This window comes from Vicia villosa, unplaced genomic scaffold, assembly GCF_029867415.1.
Source record: "Vicia villosa cultivar HV-30 ecotype Madison, WI unplaced genomic scaffold, Vvil1.0 ctg.001822F_1_1, whole genome shotgun sequence".
Taxonomy (NCBI): Eukaryota; Viridiplantae; Streptophyta; class Magnoliopsida; order Fabales; family Fabaceae; genus Vicia; species Vicia villosa.
The window spans coordinates 109623-134315 of record NW_026705739.1 but is presented as its reverse complement, the minus strand read 5'-3'; the positions used below and the strand labels follow the sequence as shown (position 1 = coordinate 134315).

General features: G+C 37.6%; 1 protein-coding gene across 1 annotated transcript; it reads left to right on the top strand.

The window, feature by feature from the left end:
• Window positions 1-13501: 13501 nt before the first annotated feature.
• On the top strand, window positions 13502-19195 carry LOC131636745 (uncharacterized). Its single transcript, XM_058907340.1, has 3 exons — window positions 13502-13563; window positions 14750-15852; window positions 18996-19195. Exons 1-3 carry the CDS (start codon window positions 13502-13504, stop codon window positions 19193-19195), a joined length of 1365 nt encoding a protein of 454 aa, XP_058763323.1.
• The last annotated feature ends 5498 nt before the right edge of the window (window positions 19196-24693 follow it).

Here is a 24693-nt window from a genome sequence, read left to right as displayed (position 1 = left end):
ACATGCCAGACGAAAAGGAAGAAGATATGCCTGTCTGTTATTATGTAATGGAAAATGGTGTAGTTAGGGAAAAGGCTGTATTTGAAAAGCCTGATCATGGGATGAAATACCATCTCAAGCCTTTGTTCATAAGGGCAAAAGTAAATGGTGTGTCTGTTAACAAAGTGTTTGTTAATGGTGGGGCTGCTATGAATTTGATGCCTCACTCTTTGTTACAAAAAATTGGAAAATCTAATAAAGATTTAAGGCCTCATAATATGGTATTGTCAAATTATGAGGGTAAGACCAGCAGCATCCTGGGAGTATTGCAGGTGAAATTAGCTGTGGGTTCGACAGTGAGGCCCACTATTTTTATGGTGATTGCTTCAAAAGCAAATTTGAAATTGTTGTTGGGTTGAGAGTGGATTCATGGAGTAGGAGCTGTCCCGTCGACATTACACTAAAGGGTTGCAATTTGGAGAGAGGATGGAATTGTGAAAAATGTAGAAGCTGATCAGAGTTATTATAAAGCTGATGCAAGTAGAGTGAGTCGAAGACACTTTGAACAGCATTTGGCTAATGTAGGGCCTTGTTGTAGAGCAGAGGAAATATATTCTTCTGACAAAATGGTGTCTAAATACTTGAATTTAGACCCCAATTATGGTTTTATTTGGAATAAAGAAGACCCAAATGAGCCAATGAATGGCGAAGGTCCACCTGATGGGTGGACAATGATTGATGATAATGACTGCTGAGTCAATTCATTTGGCTCGAATTACGGCTTACATAGCCGAAAATAAATTAAAAGCGGCTTTGGAAGCCGAATTCGAGGAAAATATGGCTTTAGAAGCCATGCTTACAAGCGAAGGTACTCAATCTAACAATAAGTTGGATTCAGAGTTTGAAAGGTATGATGGGATTTATGATGACGAGCCTCTTGGGTTCGAAAAAGATCCAGATGAACCACATAGAAGGATAAAAGCTCAAGATCCTCTTTAGGAGATTGACTTAGGTGAGGATTCACTTCGACGACCAACTTATGTTAGTGCAAAGATGGATGTTGAAATGAAGATTAAATCAACTCAGCTTCTCAAGGAATACAAGGATTATTTTGCTTGGGATTATAATGAGATGCCTGGTTTGAGTCGAACTATGGTAGAACATTGATAACGCGAAAATGTATCGTTTATTTGACTTGATTTACATAGATTATTTCTCTATTTTATTTAAATTAAGTTGCTTTATGTTGGTATTATGCTGGTATTTTACTTGTTTTAAGTTTTATGTTCGTTTTGAGGACTATTTGTGAAAAGGAGAAGAAATGGAGCTAAATCCACTACTATTTATGCTTAAAAGATGAAAAAGGGGTGCTGAAGTATGTGAAGGGTGCAAATAGGATGGACCAAGTTTGGAAGTCCAGCCCACGAAGGAGCTGAAGCTCCCACTATGAAGAAGCTGAGACGCCCGTCTAAGGGCCCAATTGCATGGAGATGCCCGTCTCCAAAGTCCAAGGGCCACGTCATCAAAGGAGACGTCCGTCTCACCCTCCACAAATCAAGGAACGCACGTCTCCATCAGTCCACTGCCACGTCTCCAAGTGGGGGACGCCCGTCTCCAGTTCATAGGCACGTCTCCAAGCTCCAAGTCCACTAAGAAACGCCCGTCTCCAAAAGCACGTGGACCCCGCCACTTTCTCCACTACTTTCGTGGGCAATTCCAAGTCTTCCTATATTTTCTCAACTTCCCACGCCATGATCTCCACTATCTCCACTACTTCTCACGTGATGCTAAAAATAACTTCCATTGCCATTCACTATAAATAGAGTCTTAGCATTCATTTGAAGGCATCCAAGTTTTAGGCGCAGAAGCGCTGTTCATAGTTTTAGTCATAAATTATCACTTTGTAAAAGTGGTAGTTTCTCACATTGAGGAACTACCATACCATTAGTTTTAGGCCTACAATTTATGTACTCTTGGATCACAATCTTGCCGACATTATTTCAAAGCTTCATTCAAGTTTCAAGATTTGTTTTGTTCGTAAATTAATTCAAGTTCGCTTTGTCTGCTTTACTTCCAGGTTTATTTATTTGCAATTATTTTAGTTTCTTGTTCTTAGACATAGGACATTGGTTTTAAGGATGGCGAAAGCGTATTTGAACTAATTAGAACTTATTTATTTTTAAAAAGTGTTTTTAAACCCGCGCGGGATGGCGAAAGCGTACGTTAGGGATATTAGCATGTTCCGAGTCAACAGAGCAAGAGTTTGAGATTAGGAGATTTAAGTAGATAACGACTTCATAAAACAAGCATTTTATTAACTATGTTGTTTTCAAAAAGCGTTTCTAAATCTGGTGGGATGGCGAAAGCGTACATTAAGAGTTAGGATCGTAGTCTTAATCAATAGAGCGAGAGTTTGAGAGGAGGACTTTTAAATAACATAGTTAGTAAAGATCTTTGATTTAATTAGAATCTGGCCAATGGAACTTCGGATCACCTAAGTTAGATGAAATACATACTGATATCCGTTTGTTATTATATTTTACCTAGATTTAAGATTTTAGTTTCCCCATTTATAAAAAAACCCAAATATCATTAGCCTTAGCTTTACATAGTAACTTTAGATAACGGTAGGTCGATTTATAGTCCATGTGGATTCGATATCTTTTAAAACTACACGACAAGACTGTGCACTTGCAGTTATCCCGACTAATAGACACGCAAAGTCGCGATCAAGTTTTTGGCGCCGTTGCCGGGGACTATTCAAGTCGATATCGTAACTCGCTGTTACACCGTAGAGACTAAGGCATTTTTTTTTTCTTTTCATTTACTACTATGTATCACCCAAACTTTTTCTATAACCCCCACTCCCAGTATTTCGAGGAATCACCTGGATCCTATAAATCCGATCTCGAAATACTATTGGAGAACTTCAATGCTGCGCCACCAATTCATTCTCACCCAAATTACCTCTGCAACTCCCAATCTCAACATTTCGAGGAACCACAAGAAACCTACAATCCAAACCTCGAAACATTAATTGGGGATTACAATTCGACGTTAGCTTATCCTCAACCGAATTCCCTATACAATCACGAATCCCAACATTTCAAGGAACCACAAGAATTTTATAATTCTAACCAAACCTATCCTCAACCTAATTTCCTCTACGATCACCACGCCCAACATTTTGAGGAGTCGCAAGATTATCCTAAATCCAACCTCGAAATCTTAATGGAGGATTTCATTGAAGCACAAACTCTCTCTAGGGTAGAATCTATGATGACAAAGCACTTTGAGGCACGCAAAACGCAATGCTAACTCCCTTTGAAGAACCTCAAGAATCCCATAATTTTAACTTCAAAACATCAATGGAGGATTCCGACGAGACGCTAACTCACTCTAGATTAGAAGCCATGATGGAGCACTTTGTAGAGACACAAACCGTCCAAAACCAAGAGTTTATCAAACAAAGTCTTCAAAACAATGAAACCCTTAGGCAACTGACCACTATGGTTGAGTCCCTCGCAACTCACAACATGGCATTAGAAACTCAAATCTCCTAACTTGAACAAAAGTCGCTAGGACACTTACTTGAGGAGTATATGGAAACAACCATTAGTGAAGAACAAATTGAAATTCCTGAGGAGAGTGATAATGAGATTTAGGAGAGTGATTATGAGATTGAGGAGAGTGATAATGTAGTTGAAGAGATTTCTAGTGAGAAAAGAGTGGAGATTGAGAAAAATCCACCAACACCAACTGAAAGGGAGGTTGTAGAAGAGGCAGAGAGGGAAACACCTATTGTTATTCCTCTTCCCTATACCCCACGGATTTCTTTCCCGCAAAGTTTTGTGGAAGCTAAGGTAGACTCCAAATCCATAATGTATGTGAAGATATTGGAAAATATCCACACTAATGCACCCTTATTTGAATTCTTGCATAAAAAGAGAAATTTAGACGACCATGAAACTAAGGATATCGTTAGTGATAAGAGGGTAAGGTTAACCTTTGAGGTGGTGGATAGTATCACTAAGCCCGAACTTGAAAAGCTGATACTTAGGATCCATCCAGAACCGCCACCACGATTTCAAAAGAATGAACCACCCCACAGAAGAAAGAAAAGAAAAGGTGAGGGATATGTGAGATGGCTCGATAAGTGGCCATGGAAAACGAGGTTTGCTAAAAGTTCAACCGAGGAGTCATTCTCGAGAGAACCACCTTGAGTGCTTGCACTCTTAAGCCGTCGAGCTATCGACGTTAAACAAAGCGCTGCGTGGGAGGCATCCCACGAGTTTTCAATTTAATGTTTTCCTTTTTATCGTTTGAACTTGCAGATAATAAAGATATGGATCGCTTGTCACGTCTCGGCCATATCTAGGCGAAAAATCTATAGACGATCATCTCAAAGATTAATGGGTCTCCACGCACATTCCTACGAGTGTTGCTGCTGGTGGTGACACCGTTGATGAGCATGATAGGAGAAGATATTTCCTCCGGACGCGGAGCAGATTTGGTCATGATAGCCCGCCGGTAGCATCCATATAGGTTCTGACTTTTCTTCTCCACCTTGGATCGAAACATTGAGGACAATGTTTAGTTTAAGTGTGGGGGAGAAGCTTTACCGCTTTCATTTGTTGCTTTATGGTTTTCTAGTTATGTTGTCAAGTCTTTATACATGATTTTCTGTTGTTATCGAATTTCCCCAAAATTTGAAAATTTTAACCTCCAACAAAAATTTGAATTTTGACGCATGGCATACACACTCTGAAAGTATAGAGGTTGTCACACTTTAGGCATTGTTAGAAAGACTTGGAGATGTTTCAACAACATTGATACCGTCCTGACACCCTAAACCCCCTCATTATGTGATATCAATTTGGATGCCCATTATGTCGAGACCTTAGGCTCAAGTTTTCTCAAGTTTTCAAAGTAGCTCTTAAGTAGTTTATATTAGCAGTCGGCACCATCTTAAGCACAAACTACGTAGGGAGTCGATGAATATAAGTGAATGATCTTGTTTTTAATAGATAAATGATTTGATTGAAAAAAAAATAACCCTCTAAGTTAGGTGACCCTCACCCGGTCATTTAGCCCAACGGTTGTTACGCATATAAGGATTTAATAATTAGCACCCACTGTTGGTTGGCCTAGAGGTCACTGGTACTGGGCTTGGTAGGGTGGACTACGGCCCGATCCCCCGCAACCGCAGTTGGGAAAATGGGGCTGCACCACTTAAAAACCAGAACCCCGTGCTAAAGAAAAGAAAAGGATCATAGTCGCTAACCGATTTCCCTACTATGTGCGTGTACGGATAACGGGCTTAATGTGATTGCGCTTGAATGAAAAGAGTGAAATGAAAAACAAGAGATATAGGTTGAGTTATAATGGCATAATTCGAATTGGTTTGTATAAGGAGGGAGTTTTTGACATTGTGTCGTTACGGTATCCTTGGTGTTGGCGTTTAGTACCTATCGATCTAACCTTAGCCTAGTAACCACGTATGACTAGGAGTCGTGTCGTGCCTTTGTTTCAAAGACTTTGCTTAATCATTTTCTTTTACCGTGTGGTTGATTGCTTGAGGACAAACAATGGTTTAAGTGTGGGGGTATTTGATAACGCGAAAATGTATCGTTTATTTGACTTGAGTTACATAGATTATTTCTGTATTTTATTTAAATTAAGTTGCTTTATGTTGGTATTATGCTGGTATTTTCATTGTTTTAGGTTTTATGTTCGTTTTGAGGACTATTTGTGAAAAGGAGAAGAAATGGAGCTAAATCCACTACTATTTATGCTTAAAAGATGAAAAAGGGGTGCTGAAGTATGTGAGGGGTGCAAATAGGATGGACCAAGTTTGGAAGTCCAGCCCACGAAGGAGCTGACGCTCCCACTATGAAGAAGCTGAGACGCCCGTCTAAGGGCCCAATTGCATGGAGACGCCCGTCTCCAAAGTCCAAGGGCCACGTCATCAAAGGAGACGTCCGTCTCACCCTCCACAAATCAAGGAACGCACGTCTCCATCAGTCCACTGCCACGTCTCCAAGTGGGGGACGCTCGTCTCCAGTTCATTGGCACGTCTCTAAGCTCCAAGTCCACTAAGAGACGCCCGTATCCAAAAGCACGTGGACCCCGCCACTTTCTCCACTACTTTCGTGGGCAATTCCAAGTCTTCCTATATTTTCTCAACTTCCCACGCCATGATCTCCACTATCTCCACTACTTCTCACGTGATGCTGAAAATAACTTCCATTGCCATTCACTATAAATAGAGTCTTAGCATTCATTTGAAGGCATCCAAGTTTTAGGCGCAGAAGCGCTGTTCATAGTTTTAGGCATAAATTATCACTTTGTAAAAGTGGTAGTTTCTCACATTGAGGAACTACCACACCATTAGTTTTAGGCCTACAATTTATGTACTCTTGGATCACAATCTTGCCGACATTATTTCAAAGCTTCATTCAAGTTGCAAGATTTGTTTTGTTCGTAATTTAATTCAAGTTCGCTTTGTCTGCTTTTTTTCCAGGTTTATTTATTTGCAATTATTTTAGTTTCTTGTTCTTATAATATTGTTTTATCATTACAAATCTAAATATGCGCATGTTCATGGTTAATAATTATAATTTCATGTTTAATAATTATAATTTCATGTTTGTTTCTTTAAGTATGTCTGGCTAATTTATTTAGATGTCGGTATGTAAAGTAATTTAACCGTAGGGATCCGAAATAAATTGGCTTAATTATGTTTTATTAACTATCACTTTTTTTTGGTTTGTATGTCTAATTTAATTAGTAAGTCTTAAAATCAATAGAGCGAAAGTTTGAGGTCTTAAGACGGTCAAAGGTTAAAATCAATAGAGCGAATGTTTGAGATCTTTAACTGGATAGTAGACATAGGACATTGGTTTTAAGGATGGCGAAAGCGTATTAGAACTAATTAGAACTTATTTATTTTCAAAAAGTGTTTTTAAACCCGCGCGGGATGGCGAAAGCGTACGTTAGGGATATTAGCATGTTCCGAGTCAACAGAGCGAGAGTTTGAGATTAGGAGATTTAAGTAGATAACGACTTCATAAAACAAGCATTTTATTAACTATGTTGTTTTCAAAAAGCGTTTCTAAATCTGGTGGGATGGCGAAAGCGTACATTAAGAGTTAGGATCGTAGTCTGGATCAATAGAGCGAGAGTTTGAGAGGAGGACTTTTAAATAACATAGTTAGTAAAGATCTTTGATTTAATTAGAATCTGGCCAATGGAACTTCGGATCACCTAAGTTAGATGAAATACATACTGATATCCGTTTGTTATTATATTTTACCTAGATTTAAGATTTTAGTTTCCCCATTTATAAAAAAACCCAAATATCATTAGCCTTAGCTTTACATAGTAACTTTAAATAACGGTAGGACGATTTATAGTCCCTGTGGATTCGATATCTTTTAAAACTACACGACACGACTGTGCACTTGCAGTTATCCCGACTAATAGACACGTAAAGTCGCGATCAAACATCAATTGCCATTAAAATTGGGGAAAAAGCCAGTAAAACAAGCTCTAACGAGATTCGCCCCAGAAGTCATGGCAAAGATAAAGATAGAAATTGAAAGGCTTTTAAAAAGCAAGTTCATTCGAACTGCAAGGTATGTCGAGTGGTTAGCTAATATTGTACCTGTAATTAAGAAAAATGGGACTCTTCGAGTATGTATAGATTTTAGAGGCTTGAATCGTGCTACTCCCAAAGATGAGTATCCCATGCCTGTGGCTGAAATGTTAGTCGACTCAGCTGCAGGTTTTCAATATTTAAGTATGTTAGATGGATATTCAGGATATAATCAAATTTTTATAGCCGAAGAGGACATACCTAAAACAACATTTAGATGCCCTGGTGCTTTAGGTACTTATGAATGGGTGGTAATGCCATTTGGGCTAAAAAATGCTGGAGCCACTTATCACAGGGCAATGAATTTATTGTTTCACGATTTCATAGAGCATTTTATGCAAGTTTATATTGATGACATTGTAATAAAGTCATCATCAGAAAATGAACATTTGAACCACCTTCGACAGTCCTTTGAGTGGATGAGGAAGTACGGTTTAAAAATGAATCCTTTAAAATGTGCGTTTGGTGTTCATGCAGGGGATTTTCTTGGTTTTGTGGTGCACAATAAAGGCATTGAAATAACTCAAATTAAGACCAAGGCAATTTTGGAGTTGAAAGCGCCAGACACAAAAAAGCAGTTACAATCACTTTTGGGGAAGATTAATTTCTTGAGGAGATTCATCTCAAATTTAAGTGGTAGGACAAAGTTATTTTCGTCATTACTCAAACTTAAGAATAATGATGTATTCAGATGGGAATAAGAACATCAACAGGCGTTTGATCAAATCAAGGCATACTTGACAAAGCCTCCCATTTTAATACCCTCAAATAGAAATAAGAACATGAAATTGTACATAGCTGCATCTGATTCGACAATTGGGAGCTTGTTGGCTTAAGATGATGATCATGGCGTCGAAAGAGCTATTTATTATCTAAGTCGAATCTTAGTAGATGCAGAAACTAGATATTCTGATATTGAAAAACTATGTTTATGTTTTTACTACTCATGTGTTAAAATAAAGGAATATATAAAGCCTGTTGATGTGTATGTTTCATCTCACTATGATATTATTAAGCATATGTTGTCCAAACCTATTTTGCACAGTCGAGTTGGAAAATGGGCGTTAGCTTTGACTGAATTTTCTTTAACTTATGTTCTTTAACTTATGTTCCTTTAAAACTATGGATTAACTGATATATCAGTAAATATGGTCACTCAAACTATGTGGCAATTGTATTTTGATGGTTCCAGTCATATAAATGGTTCAGGAATTGGGGTGTTAATTATATCTCCCCAAGGTATACCTTCGACGTTTAAGTACAAGATCAGTGAAGCGTGTTCAAATAATGAAGTAGAATATGAAGCTTTGATCACTGCATTAAGAGCTCTTTTAGACTTAGGGGCTACTGATGTTCAGATAAAAGGTGACTTCGAGCTTGTTATTCGACAAATTACAAAGGAGTATAAATGTATTAATGAAATGTTTAAGTGAGGCTGAAGCATTTATAGCTTTATCAAAAGTACATAGTGGTGTTTGTGGGGCACACCAATCAGGCCATAAGATGAAATGGCTTTTGTTTCGACGAGGGTTATATTGGCCGTCAATGTTAAAAGATTGTATCAAATTTGCAAAAGGTTTCCAGGAATGCCAGAAGTTTTCAGGTATTCAACATGTACCCGCTAGTGAATTACATGTAGTAGTGAAACCTTGGTCGTTTCGAGGTTGGGCTTTGGATTTAATAGGAGAAATAAAACCTGCTTCGTCTAAACAGCACAGGTATATTTTAGTTGGGGTAGATTATTTTACGAAATAGATAGAGGTTGTCCCATTGGTGAATGTTAATCAAGAAAGTGTGATTGATTTCATACAAAAATTTATAATTTTTAGATATGGGATACCAGAAACCATTACTACTGATCAAGGATCAGTCTTCACTGGTAGAAAAATGAAAGAGTTTGCAAAAGAAACAGGTTTTAAGTTGTTGACTTCGACCCCATACTATGCCCAGGCCAATGGGCAAGTCGAAGCTACTAATAAAGTTACTATAAATTTAATAAAGAAGCATGTGGGAAGGAAGCCAAAAAGCTGGCATCAAACACTTGACCAAATTTTATGGGCCTGTTGAACTTCACCAAAAGAGGCAACAAATACTACTCCATTTCGTCTAACTTTTGAACATGATGCAGTTTTGACTGTTGAAATTTATCTGCAATCAGCAAGGATTCAAAGACAAAATGATATGGCTATATACGGATATTGGAATTTGATGTTAGATGAGCTGGTTGATTTAGACGAAGAAAGAGTATCAGCTTTAGACAGACTGATAAAGCAAAAAGAGAAAGTGGCGAACTCTTATAATAAGAAGGTGAAAACAAAGATGTTCGCTTTAGATGACTATGTTTGGAAAGTCATTTTACCTATGGATCAAAAGGATAAGTCCTTAGGAAAATGGTCACCTAATTGGGAAGGACCATTTAAATTTGTGCAAGTTTTTACAAATAACGCATATGAAATTGAGGAGTCAAGTGAGGATTGTCGAATCCTGAGGGTAAATGGTAAATATTTAAAAAAATATTATAAGCCAATACTTCAGGAAATAACAATTGAAACTTAGCAAAATATGATTGATAATGGCTCAATAGCCAAATACTATATTTGAATGTTATAAATAAAGCCACATATTACAAAGTTAAAAAGTTGGAAATCCACTCTTGAATCCTGCTAAGGCGTTTGACTCAAAGTCAAGTTTCTGGTTGAGTCAAGCCAAGCCTTGTTTCAATTGGCGAATATCTTCCTTTAGCTTCAACGCCTTTTCGCCATGGCTGATACCCTTCAAAGCTTCCTTATTGACAGTATCGGACTAAGGAATATCCTCAGATAGAGCTAGACGTGCTTTCTGTTCCTCAAGCTTGCAAATTTTTTGTTGAAGCCCCGCAATCTGGGCTTGGTAGTCAGAGATTTCGTCATTAATAGGCTTTTATTTCTCAGAGAATTTTTGGATCTTATCTTGAAAATATCTAACCTTTTTCTCAGAAGCTGCACTAAAATCCCACTCTCTGTCCATTTCAAGAGCCTTGTTCTTCATTTGTAGGTCAGCATTTTTGCGCGTGACCAAATCTCCCCAAACTTGGTTGAAGTAAGCTTCAAATTTGAAGAAATATTGGGCAACATGATTGGGAAGTGGCGCTTTGAGTATTCGGTCTAACATTTTTCTTATCTCGCCACCAAGAGAGTCAAATTCTTCTAGAACAAGGAGAAATTCAGTTTCATTAATAGGACCACAAAGGTCACAAATTAAGGAAACTATTGACGCTTCGATTTCAGATTCTGGAATAGGAGTCTGAATGGAAGTTTCTTGAGGCAAGGAAGTTTCCCTAAGCCTTTGTAGATGCACCAGAGCTTCTGAAGGATTGGTCTTTTTCAGATCCAGAATTTCTTCTTGACTAAGAGGATTGTTGGAGGTATTTTCTTCAGGAGGATTGATTGGACGAGTTTGAAAGCCAATGTTGGGGGTAGTGTCGATTGAGGCAAGAGTTGGTTGGACATCAATTTGATTTTTGGGTGCGAAAGGCTTGGTGAAACTTGTGCAGAACTATGAGGGTTCAGTTCTTGATTGGTTTGAGCCACTGGAGAAGTGAGAGTAGTAGTTGCTGCAGGCGTAGGTCGAGGAGGAGAATTGGTAAAGATAGTACCAATCTCAAAGGCATCTGTTCTTTGTGGACTTGGAAGAGAGTTGGAGGAAGTTTTTTGACGATTGTTTCACTTTTAAGAGGAGAGTCATCGACAATCACCAAGGGCTTCTGATAAAAGAATAACTTATGTATCAGATGAGTATTCGTCGAAAGAGGGAAAAGTGTAACAAAAATAGTTATACCTCAGCATTCCTTTCTTCTGGTTTTTTCCATCCTTTAGGGGGAGGCTTCTTGTTGTTTCTGGTGTTGGTTTTCTTTTTCTTCGACGGTGTTGGAGGATTGGAAAAAATTTCACTTTCGACAGGTTGTGGAGGTTGATTTTCCTCTGGTTCGTCTTTCACAATTAACTGAGAAGCAAAGTTTCTCGTTAAGTCCAAGAAAGAAAAAGAAATAAAGGTCAAGTTGAGAAAGAAAGACATACCTTTCGTCTTGTGATGTGTTTTTTTGGGGGAGGTCTAGTGTTGGTCGAAGCTGCTTGACATTTTTGCCCCTGAATTGAACGTTAGTCATTAAAAGCAAAGGGAATGATTAATGTCAGTAAATGTTCAAATACCTGTTTGACGATAGGGTCTTCGACTTTGTTGAGAGGATCGTCACCAGAAAGATCTAAAAACAATCAATGATATATATGAATAAATAGAGAAGGACAATATAATAAACATTGGATAGGAGAGGAAATGTACCTTTGAAGAGATAGTCCTCCAAAATGTCATAAGTAGTATTTTGCCTTTCATAAAAGTTGGTGTCGAAAAGTTGGTAGTAAATGATCCACCACATTTCAAATTCTTTTGTTGTAAAATAAGAATTTTGAAAGGTAAAGTTGGGAAGTTCTAAACTTTGCCTGCTGAGAAATTTGAGGCAATCTGTATGGTTTTCAGCTGTGAACTTTCGACCAGACCAACATATGTCAGTGGATCGACTATAGAAACTTTTTGGCAACATCTGGCTCAACCCAAATTGTCTAGAGACCATGTTTGGTTGATAACTAGTAAACCCATAACATTTGCCTATTGCTTCAATATGATGTGACAAGAGTGTAGGAGTTAAAAATGCAGTCCAAATACCATTAAGTTGAGCACGCAGAGTGGGGGTGTCTCCAAGGAAGATGGCTCTAAACCAAGTGGGCCCGAAACACCTGTTGGAAAAAGGAGCCATAGACGCAAGAAAGACTTTGCAGTTTGCAAAAAGTCTTACATATTTGAAGAAATTTGTGCGGTTTGAGTCGCACTGAGGAGTTTGAAGAACCAACTTCACACCTTCGACTCTTCTATCATGAAGAACTTCGAGGATGGCTGGCAAAACAGTGAAACCCAAACTATGTTTAAACGTGGCGTTTAGCCAGTGTTGCAGAAGCCAGTAAGGCCCAGATAATGAGAGTTGTTTTGGGGTTTCAATGAGTCGTTTGATTCTGAGGGAGGCTACTCCCAGATTATAGTAAAGGTAAGCAAGCAATAACTTACCTAGGGAGATCTTTCGACCTTCATGAATTTGGATTGCCATGGGAATGTAGGCTTTGGCTATTTGAAGAGAACCTGGGTAGAAGAGATAGTAAGATAACCAAAAATTCAGGAAAGCGACATGCTCTTCGTCAGACACCTCAGAAGTACTTTTTTCATGGTGATTTTGAATGTAACTTGTGATGGTGGCGTTGGCGAAATTGAATTCCATTTGAGTTGGCAGGGTGGGATCAAAAATTTCTCCCATAGGCGAAAGCCCTATGATAGCTGCCACGTCAAAGAGGGTTGTGGTCATCATTCCACAAGGGAGGTGAAACGTGTTAGTCGAGCCTTCCTAAAAGAAGAGCGACGCTAACAACATACAAGAGTTTACCTTGTGAGCATGCATGGAGAATTGAATTGCGTCGAAGATACCTAGTTCTTCCCATCGCTGTTGTTTTTGGGCTTTAATTTTGTCGAGCCAAGCGATATAGTTTTTTTTCCGGGAGGGGGCATCGAGCAGAAAACCCTCATAGTAGGATCCATGAACTTTAGATCAAGTTGCCTCTGCTTCTCAGAAGCCAATGGCACAGTATGAGCATAAGCAGGAAGAAGCTTTGAACCGTTTTTGGATGGGTACGGGTATTTGGGTATGGACCAGAAAATGCAAGGAGTTTGTCTGATACTTGAAATGGTATAAGCATTTGATTTCTCCAGATTGCAACATTAGCTTCGCTTGCGAGCAGAGGAGGAAGCGTTGATATTCCTTTTTCTTTTTCTTCCTGGTTAATGACAATGGCGAGAGGGTTAGCACCAGTAGCAGAAGAGTTAGTGTTGGATGCCATTGATAAGGAAATGTGTGGATTTTTGGAGAACTTTGCGTTTTGCTAAGAGGTTGCTGAAGAAGCGGAAAAGAAGAAGGAAAACGGACTTGAAACAAAAGAGCTTTTTATAGTGAAGGAGTGATGATTTGATGACGTCAGTGAAAGACGTTTCAAAAACAAATGTCATTTCATTGTTTGTTTCTTGGGAAACGGAAATAAAAAGTGGGAGAGTGGTTAAAGAGCCCACTACCTAGGGTATTAGGCCATAATTAATAACCTTGGAAACTGATATTTAATGATGGCGTTTAGGGAAGTCGAAATCTGAAGAAAGACAAAATGCCACTTTCTCTCTTTAAAGTTGAAAGCGGCCCTTTTGGGGGGGATTTCATGCCAAAGATTTCAACTTCCCTATATTTAGAAAGAATGAGAAGAGACGAAAGAGAAACTTGGTCAAAGAAGGTTCGACACAGAGTCTAAGAGCACTCCATCGAAACAAGTTACAATGCATTTATTCTTAAAGATGCAAGTGTCAAAGATTGGCTTCTAAAAGCAAGTCGAAGAGCGGGAAGAAAAATGGCAGTTGTAGTTGGTTTTATATTTTGAGACACGTGGAGAAGTTATGATTAATATCTTATGCATGGTAGTACACGTGTCGTCAGGGGAATAAACAACCGTCAGAAACAGTTATTTTGAAATGCCTATTTAAGCAGAAGAATAGAATCAGCTAGGGGGTCCACAATTTCACTTTATGATAAACTCAATCTCTACACTGAAAATGAGAAACGAGTGCAATCTGAAAATGTATGTTTGTGTACCAATTTACTTTTAATGCAATCATTTACATCCTTTTCATTAATGTCATTCTGTTTCCTTTTACCACGCTTTATCACCTTTTACTTTGCATTTATTTCAGTTAAAGTCTTTTCATTTGTTCTTCTTTTTCTCTACATTAAATTTGTTTGTCTTTATTGCATTTAAGTGAGTTTTGTCCTGCGTTTATTGCATTCAAAAATCACTCACTCTCCATCTTTCCGTCATACATTAGTTTCAACGTATCCATATTAGTCAATAGTCTACAACAAATCATAGGTTAGCACTTTGGTCTGGAATATTCTAGTTGATTCCGCAAAAGTAACCTTTAAAAAGGAAACTAGAGATTGTTTACCATTTTTCTGGGTAAACACTAAAAGATCCATATTTTTGCTGATTTTGTTGATAGTTGTCGGATTTATGAGGAGGGCAACAATGCTCATTATTGTGTTATTACTGAGAAGAGGGGCAAGAATCAACAAAGCCATGAGAAATCATATGATGCTAGTAAAGGTAAGCAAAGAGTTGCTCATGGTCATAAGACTAGTGGGGGAGATGCTCCTGATAGGATTGTATGCTTCAAGTGTGGTCGAACTGGTCATAAGAGCAATGCTTGTACTACTGAGGTGAAGAGGTGTTACCGTTGTGGTAAGACGGGACACATGTCTTCTGATTGTAAGCATAAGGATGTTGTCTGCTTTAACTGTGGTGCGGAGGGGCATATTGATAGCCAGTGTCAGAAGCCAAAAAAGACAGTTGTAGGTGGTAAAGTGTTAGCTTTGTCAGGCACTCAGACATCTAGTGAGGACGGTCTTGTTAGAGGTACTTGTTTCATTAATAGCATTCCTTTAATTACTATCATTGATACCGGTGCCACTCATTGTTTTATTGCTTATGATTGTGTGAAAAGATTGGGTCTTACTTTGTCTGCTATAAATGGAGAAATGGTTGTCGAACTCCCTTCTAAGGGAACGGTGACTACTTCTCTAGTGTGTTTGAATTTTCCTTTGTCAATCTTTGATAGGGACTTTGTTGTTAACTTTGTGTGTTTACCGCTTGTCGGTTTGGATGTGGTTTTGGGTATGAATTGGTTGAAACGCAACTACGTTCATATCAATTGTTTTAACAACACGGTGAGATTTTCTTCTCTTGAAGAAGAAGGAGTTGGTTTGTTGACTGGTAAGCAATTGAAGCAACTGATGCAAGACGAAGCACAAATGTTCTCATTGATGGCGTCCTTTTCTTTTGAGAATCAAGTTCGAATTGATGAGTTAAAGGTGGTGCAAGAATTTCCTGACGTGTTTCCTGATGTACCTCCAGAAAGAGAAGTTGAATTTGCGATTGATCTTGTACCTGGTACCAGACCTGTTTATATGGCACTGTACATGATGTCTGCATCAGAGTTATCTGAACTGAAGAAGCAATTAGAAGAATTGCTTGAGAAAAAGTTTGTAAGACCAAGTGTATCACCGTGGGGAGCACCCGTATTGCTTGTAAAGAAGATAGATGGAAGTATGAGACTTTGTGTTGATTAAAGGCAGTTGAATAAAGTGACGGTAAAGAACAAGTATCCACTTCCAAGAATTGATGACTTGATGGAATAATTGGTTGGTGCTAGTGTGTTTTCTAAGATTGATTTGAGGTCCGGATGTCACCAGATTAGAGTAAAAGAATACGATATTTAGAAGAGCGCGTGCAGGATTCGGTATGGACACTACGAGTATTCGGTGATGCCCTTCGGTGTTACTAATGCACCGAGAGTATTCATGGAGTACATGAACCGTATTTTTAATACTTACTTGGATAGGTTTGTGGTGGTATTCATTGATGACATTCTTATCTACTCTAAATCTGAAGAAGAGCATGAAGAGCATTTGAGAATTGTGTTACAAGTTCTGAAAGAGAAGCAGTTGTATGCCAAGTTGTCTAAGTGTGAATTCTGGTTGCATGAAGTTAGTTTCCTTGGTCATGTCATTTCTGGTAGTGGCATTGTCGTGGATCCTTCTAAAGTTGATGCTGTGTTACAATGGGAGAGTCCGAAGTCAGCTACTGAGATTAGAAGTTTCATGGGTTTAGCCGGTTACTATAGACCGTTTATCGAAGGATTTTCTAAGTTAGCACTTCCATTGACGAGATTGACTTGCAAAGGAAAGGCGTTTGTGTGGGATGTTCAATGTGAAGAGAGTTTCAATGAGTTGAAGAAGAGGTTGACGTCGGCTCCGGTTTTGACTTTGCCTAATTCAAGAAGGCCTTTTGTTGTGTACTGTGATGCTTGCTTGATGGGTTTAGGTGGAGTGCGTATGCAGAATGGTAGGGTGGCTGCTTATGCGTCTAGGCAGTTGAGGATCCATGAAAAGAACTATCCTACGCATGATCTTGAGTTGGCGGTAGTGGTCTTTGTGTTGAAAATTTGGACACATTATCTTTATGGTTCTAGATTTGAAGTGTTTAGCGACCATAAGAGTTTGAAATAACTATTCGATCAAAAAGAGTTGAATATGAGGCAGCGAAGGTGGCTTGAATTGTTGAAGAAATATGATTTCGGCTTGAACTATCATCTCGGAAAGGCTAATGTTGTAGTCGATGCTTTAAGCCGAAAGACTTTGCATATGTCAGTTATGATGGTTAAAGAGTTGGAGTTGATTGAGCAGTTCCGAGACTTGAATTTGGTTTGCGAAGTGACACCGCATAGTGTTATGTTGGTAATGTTAAAGATTTACAATGACTTTCTTGACAATATCAGAGAGGCTCAGAAGCTAGATGTTGTAACACCCTTCTAAACCCCGCGACAATTAATTAATTTAATCAGAGTAACATGCACAAGGGCGTCACAATTCATAATAATTAAAATAAACGTCATCAGTCGTACGTCATGCATTCACGGAAGAAACATCTTGACATAACTCATAAGTTAAATATCTCATGTTTACACAGCGGAATAAATCTTCATAACTAGCATTACATCATCAAGGCTTTCAATCCTCAAAATAAATTAAATAAAATAGAGTTATTATCATAAGCATTAAAACAGCGTTTTCCCCCAGTGTTACATCTATCAAAGCATGACCCGACGCTAAACAACATATCGACTCATGAGCTAATCCTCACCGAGTCAGAGCCGCTATCCTCAATCTGAAAAATATAGTGTAAGGGTGAGTCTCATTCACAATTAACAAATATTATTGCGTTACAAATAAAAATACATCAATAGTTATATCGTTCACCCAATTCATCTATATTCAGATAATCTATCATCCACACAATCACATAACACCAAAACATAACAATGAAATACACTCGGTCATGTTATCAAATTCATGCATAAGAATGCAACTGACTCTATGCATGTGGTACCAAACATCACCAGTGGGAATCATCCACCGACCGATCTAACATCATCCAGATACGGCCCTGCCAGCACAGATTCCACACAATGGGAATCCTTCCCTTCACTGAATCCTCTCATCATTAGGATTCATCCCTCATCAATGGTTATGAATGCATGCAAACATATATACAACATATTTCATCATCATCATTCTATGAGTAACCTCATCCTATACTCATTTCATCATCATCATCATCATCACTATTATTAAAGCATGTTCATATATACAATAGCATCATTCAAATCTAGATCAAATCATCATTAATACACAAGATCATATCACAAGGTTTATCATCCTCAAACAGTACGCAAAACAGGCCTACAGATCGAAAAGTTACGCATCACTGAACTTTCAAAGAAATCACAAAACAGGATTTTTAACACAGCGACCATACGCGTATCACCAAGCCCATACGCGTACCAGCCTTGCTATACGCGTATCATACGCGTTTCACCAGAATCAATTAGAACCAATTTCCTCTTTAAAATTTCCCATACGCGTATGAGCATCCTCATACGCTCCTCATTCGCAAATCACCAATACATGGTCTTTGGGATAGGGAATCTACGTATCATACGCGTATTGCCCCTGGGAAGTGTCCCTCATACGCGTATGGCCTCATCTCATACGCGTATGGCACTATTTCATACGCGAAACACCAGCAAATTTTCCAGAATCCTGCAACATCGCACAGTCCAATTCTTACTCGTTTTCACTCATATCAGTCCACGATTTTGAGTCTAAAACAGTCCAATTTCACTCTTTCATGCATAGGATTCATCTATACTTATTACCCTATCATCCTATATCAATTCATACATCAAAACCCAAATTCTAAATCAATTCTTAGGACCCAAAAATCTAAGTCTGACATACAAATCAAATTGATTTAACAACACAGCTAATCATGCACTATCCATTCATAATTACAATAAGAGATGGTAATTGGAAGAGTCCCCCCTTACCTTAGCCAAATTTCTTGATCTTTGGTCTCTTCCTCTTTGTTCCTCTTTCACGTTCTTCGTGTTCCAACTTCTCTCTTTTCACGTTCTGTTCCTTCTTTCCCAATTCTAATTATTTTATGAAAAATAATATTGAATTAGTAAGGGCTTTACTACACCACACCCCCTCTTCTTACTAATCTCTTACATGGCCCAAATGCCATAAACAATCATTTTTCCATTATTTTCATAAAATCCATAATAATTATAATTATTAATCTAATATTCAAGTTAAATCAAAATTAAAATTATACGGGTGTTACAGATGTGATGTTGGTGGATTTGATGGTAGGAACCGATCGACTTGGGAATGGTGATTTCAAGTTAGATGCACGTGGTGTGTTGAGATTCCGATATCGTATTTACATTCCTGATGATGAAGATATTAAGAAGGCGATTCTTGAAGAGAGACATAGAAGCAATTTGAGTATTCATCCAGGAGCTACAAAGATGTATCAAAACTAGAAGGGTTTTGTAATACGGTGGGAGAACTGACTTTTAGAAATATGCGGATAGCAAGAGTCGCCACCGACTTTTATTTTATCTAATATATAGAAAGACTAAAAGAACAGAAAAAAAACCTTTTTTAAAAGACTTTGAGTTCGGGGGGTAAGTTATACAAACGGAAGGTTTAAAGCACCCTTTGTATCCATGGTTATCCATGGGCTCTTAATTGCTTAGCTCACTTTGTTTTCAAAAATGTTCGAAGTGTGGAAAAAGAATTTGAATAAGGACTTTAGCTTGTAAAATAAGCGTAGCCTTTTTGAAGGTTTTTTGAGAGAGGCAAGTTGAATTTAAACCAGAGCATGCAATTAGTAGCAATTACCATAAAATTATAAAAAATGTTCTTTTAGCTTTTCAGGGCTATCCATACCATAGGAGGGTAGGAAGTCCTTTTATTGGATGTAAAGGGTCATCGGAGTTATCGTTTGCCATAAGACTGACCCTGCCATAAAGAGGGCAGGTAGTCTAAGGGAAGGATGCAATAGTCATTTAATATTTTAGGCAACAGGCGAGGATACCTTAGCAATGGGGACAATCAACTTTTATGAGGCAACCTCGAGGGGCAAAATTGATGATGAATGAGGGCAACATTTGCTTTAGGTATCCTCGGAATCGAGGGACTTGACTATTTTTTAGTATAATTAGAGGCAACGGGCAACAGACAACAAGGCAACAAGAAGGGTTACCTTAAAGGTGTGTGGGTGCACAATCAAATGATTAGGATTCAGATAATTTATCTTATAATTAGTGAGCTATGTTAATTAACAGGCTTGCACTCCCTAGGATTACTAACCACAGCAGAAAAGTAAAACAGTTTAATAGTCCTACGCTGTTACAATAAACACCTGCGGGGAAGGGGAAATAAAGGCAGAAAATAGGAGGGAAAAATAATTAATTCAAACATATTTAAATATCTTGAGCCTTCAATCGAACCTTCGATCAATCCTGAAAATTAAGAATGAGGAAGAGAAGAGATAGTGCATTAAAGATCGACAACCCTAATTTATCGGGAGAAATCAGGGTTAAAACCATAAGGTATGAAAAACTAATAATTTAAATAACACTAAAGGTTAAGAAAATCGAGAGTTCGATTAAATATAATAATTAAATAATTATTGGATTAAATCCTAATTATTTAATTCATTAAAAGTATAGGTGAAAATAAAATTGAATTTTAAATATATAAACAACTATTAATAGAATTATGAAAAAATCGAGTTTTCGATAAAAAAATTAAATAAGTATAAAATTATTATATGAAACTAATTTGTTAAATAAGTAAAAATAAATAAAAGAAAGAAATTATGATAGAAAAAGAAAAATAATATAAATAAATAAAAAGATTCATGCAATTAAAAATAAAAAAATTGAAAAAAAAACTTAGCTCTGATTAGGTGTGGTAAGCCTGTGAGGTCTACGGTGAGCTTTCATCATGGCGTACGTTGGATCTGATTCTGCAGAGATCCCAAGCTCGGTAGATGGTGATGCACCATAGTCTTGATATATGCGTGGCCACCAGATCATCCTGCAAGCCACATGATACAAATAACCAAAATAATAGCGTGGAGGGTAGGGTTCGAACCCAGACCCTCACTCATATTACAAAGGCGCCTTCACCAACTAAGCTATTTACCATGTGCTGTTAACAAAACTAATCTTAATAATAATTTAAAAAAATCATGGACAAAACAAAATTTCAAATTGGCTTCGCGCGCCCAGGATCTCGTCATCTTCTTCGCTGGGAAAAAGACCAGGGTTTTACCCACGGTCGTTGTTTGTCGCTAAAGACTACTACCTACGAACCATATCCGTAGCTACAGAACCTGAAGACCAAACATCACACAATATTACTGTAACACAGTGAACTGACTTTTATATCGAAATGTTGAGGTAAGCAAGAGTCGCCACCGACTTTTATTTTATCCAATTGGGAAAGGCTAAAAGAACAGGAAAGACCTTTTTGAAAGATTTTGAGTTCGGGGGGTAAGTTATGCAAAGGGAAGGTGTAAAGCACCCTTTGCATCCATGGTTATCCATGGGCTCTTAATTGCTTTAACTCACTTTGTTTTGAATTGTTTGAAAAGTAGGGTGTAAATAGAAAAACCTTTGAAGAAGAACTTTAGCTTGTAAATAAGCGTAGTCTTTTTGAATTTGATTTTGAAAAGAGGTGTGAAAAGTAATTTGAATTTAGAGCAAGCAATTAGCAGCAACTACCCTAAGTTTGAAAATTGTTCTTTTAGCTTTTCGAGGCGAAAGGATCTATCCATGCCATGAAAGGGCAGGAAGCCTTTCAATTGGATGTTTAAGGGTCATCGAGAGTATCGTTCGCCATAAGACTGTCCCTTGCCATAAAGAGGGCAGGTAGTCTAAGGGAAGGATATAATAGTCATTTTATCTGTTTAGGCATCATGCGAGGATACCTTAGCAATTGGGACAATTATTCATTATAAGGCAACCTCGAGGGAGTTTCAATAACTTTGAAGGCAACATTGCTTTAGGTATCCTCGGAATCGAGGGACTTGACTATTTAGTATACTTAGAGGCAACAGTAATAAGGCAACTGGCAACAGTAATAAGGCAACAGTAAGGCAACAAGAGGGATTACCCTAAAGGTGTGTGGGTGCAACAATCACGTGATTAATATTCAGATAATTTTATCTTATAATTAGTGATCTAATTTATTTTCAAGGCTTGCACACCCTAGGATTACTAACCACGCAGTTTAGAATGAGCAGAAATTAAAGGCAGAAATTAAAGCCTACGCTATTACAATAAACACCTGCGGGGATGGGGAATTAAAAGACGGAAAAAATAAGAAGGATCAATAATAAGTTTTAAACATTGAATGCCTTGATCTCCCTCGAATCTTCGATTGACCCTGAAAATTAAAATGAAAATAAATAGGAGTGAGTGTATCTGGAATTCATTGAAACAAACCCTATTTAATTCCATGAGGCAAAATAAAGATTAAAATGATAATTAACGAAGAGAGGGTTAAAAACTTAGCTTTTTGATTGATGACGCGTGATCGGAGGATACTAGAGTAACCCTGAAATTTTGCACAACGGAAAAGATTTTTAGTGTATGAATGATCTAAAGACCTTAATTGATTAAAGATCTATAAACCCTAAAAAGAAAACTTATTATGACCTAAAGGTTTATAAGGCCAAAAAATGCGTTAGTGGATAACGCCTACCAATTACAGTGATTAGTGATCATGAAAATAGTTAGAATAAAAATCAGGGTTTAAAGCAATTGGTTTAAAACATAAAGACTGAATAATTTTAATATATTTGAAAATTTAGGAAAATCGAACATTCGATTAAATAAATAAATTAAAGAGTTCTGAAAATATTTATCTAACACACAAAAGAGTTAACTAAAATAATATTTAAAATAAAAATAAGATAAAGGAAAGAAAACAAATAAAAAAAGTTTATATAATAAAATAAAATAAAAATTGAAAAAATTCTTAGCTTTGCTTGGGTGTAGCTGGCTTCTGAGTGTGCACCATGGGCAGCATTTTTGTGACCTTCCGATCTAAGAATACTGGAGATCCAAGGGCCAGCGTGTAGGGTGCATCGTGAGTGCTTGTAGTCCATAGGCATTAGATCTGTGAACAAAGTATAACACACAAATAAAATAAAAGATACTTATACCTAGGGGTCGAACCCAGGTTTGATAAGTGACCAGCGCGCTTGCTTCACCATCTGCTCCATTTGCTTTTGCTGTCACTGAAACCCAGAGGAATTAATATATAGTAAAACATGATTAAAATATGGATTAAAATCAAACTTTCCACGCGCGGGTCCCACTATCCCATATACTACCAATCAGAATGGAGAGAGGGAGAGTTGATAATTGACCAGCCATTAACGGATATACACGCCTGGAGAGAGAAACGAGTGCCGCTGACGGGCCAACCAGAAAACAGCACGCATGTGGTCCAAAGGTCAATGCTCCACGTCAGCGTATTCAAGCTCCAGACCTGTGGAATTTGCTGCGGATTTACATATGCTTTTTCCTGCGGAATTTCTTTCGACCTTCATAGCAAAATTCTACACATGATGAAACTAAAAAATACACGTTAACAAGATTAGAAAAGCGCCCAGATCCCCTAAATGGATCCCCACGAATCCATTGGTGGTGTTCTTTTGTCCAAAAACGGCCTTTATCATGAAGAACGAAGGTTGTGTTCTTCAAGCCCTAATAATGGTGTCTCACAATCCTTACGTCCAAACTCCCAAGATATTGTTCAGACCTGTTCTAAATGATCTCAGGATCTCATTAGTATCATCAAACCTTATTGAAACGCACCAATCCATGGAATACGAAAATCAGAATCATGAATAGAGTAGATGACCATGATGCATGCGTTTTATGTATAATCAACGTTTAAAAATTACCTGCACTCACCTTATGATACCCTGAAAGCTGAATAGAACGTTTGCTGGCCTCTGAATTGACGTGAAACAAAAAAGTGCAAGTTGCCCTAGTTTTTAAGAATTTTTGAAGGTTTGGAAGTGTCTTTTGAGGCTAGGGTTTTTTCGTCCCTTCTGAGGCTGGGGAGTCTCTATATATATAGAGGAAGTAATTAGGGTAAATAACTTGGAGAGAATTCAATCTTTGATCATGGAAAAAAATTTGATTTTGATTTGCACTAAATCTTTCTATTTTGAGCTTTATTCTATTTCATGCATATTTCTCCTCTTAATCTTGGCCATTAGATGATATTAAATTAGATTCAATCAAGAGGAAAATTTGATTTATTAATATTATTATTTGATGATTTATTTGACTTTTATTTGAATTTAAATGATAAAAATCAAATATAAATGAAGCAAATTATCAAAATAATAATTTTAATAACAAATAGACCTCCCTTGGGCTCAAAATTTCGTGGATCACTCAAGTTTATAGGCCCATCAATCAAAAGTTGAAATTTTGCTAATTAAGGTTTTGCACTTTCCTTGAAAATCGACCAACTTGTGAGCCTCGTATCTCCTTCAATTTTTATCATATAACCATGTTCTAGGACTTTTTGGAAAGCTCAAGATGTCTTCTACAAGCCACTTTGGAAGCTTTTTTGCATTTGAAGATTTTATCTTGATGATATGGCTCCTGACAAAAAACAGCTTTTTGTGATCTTCTAGAAGGACCTGTAATGTATTGGCTCATATCTCTTATGCGGAAGCATTTCCTGACCTTGGGCCCAACATCAAAGTTGTAGAGAATCAAATTTCCTTGTGAATGCGGTTTGGTTGAGGAATTTCTGAGAAAGTATGAGAGAGTTATGGCTGGTCAAAGTTCGGTTGACTTTTACCTAGAAACCCTAATTTAGCAACTTTGTACTTTTGTGGATTTTTGACCTTTTCTTGATGAATCATGATCAATCCTTGATCAAATGATGAATTATACTTCAAAATGAGAATGTTGACAAAAAATTAGGAACTTTGACT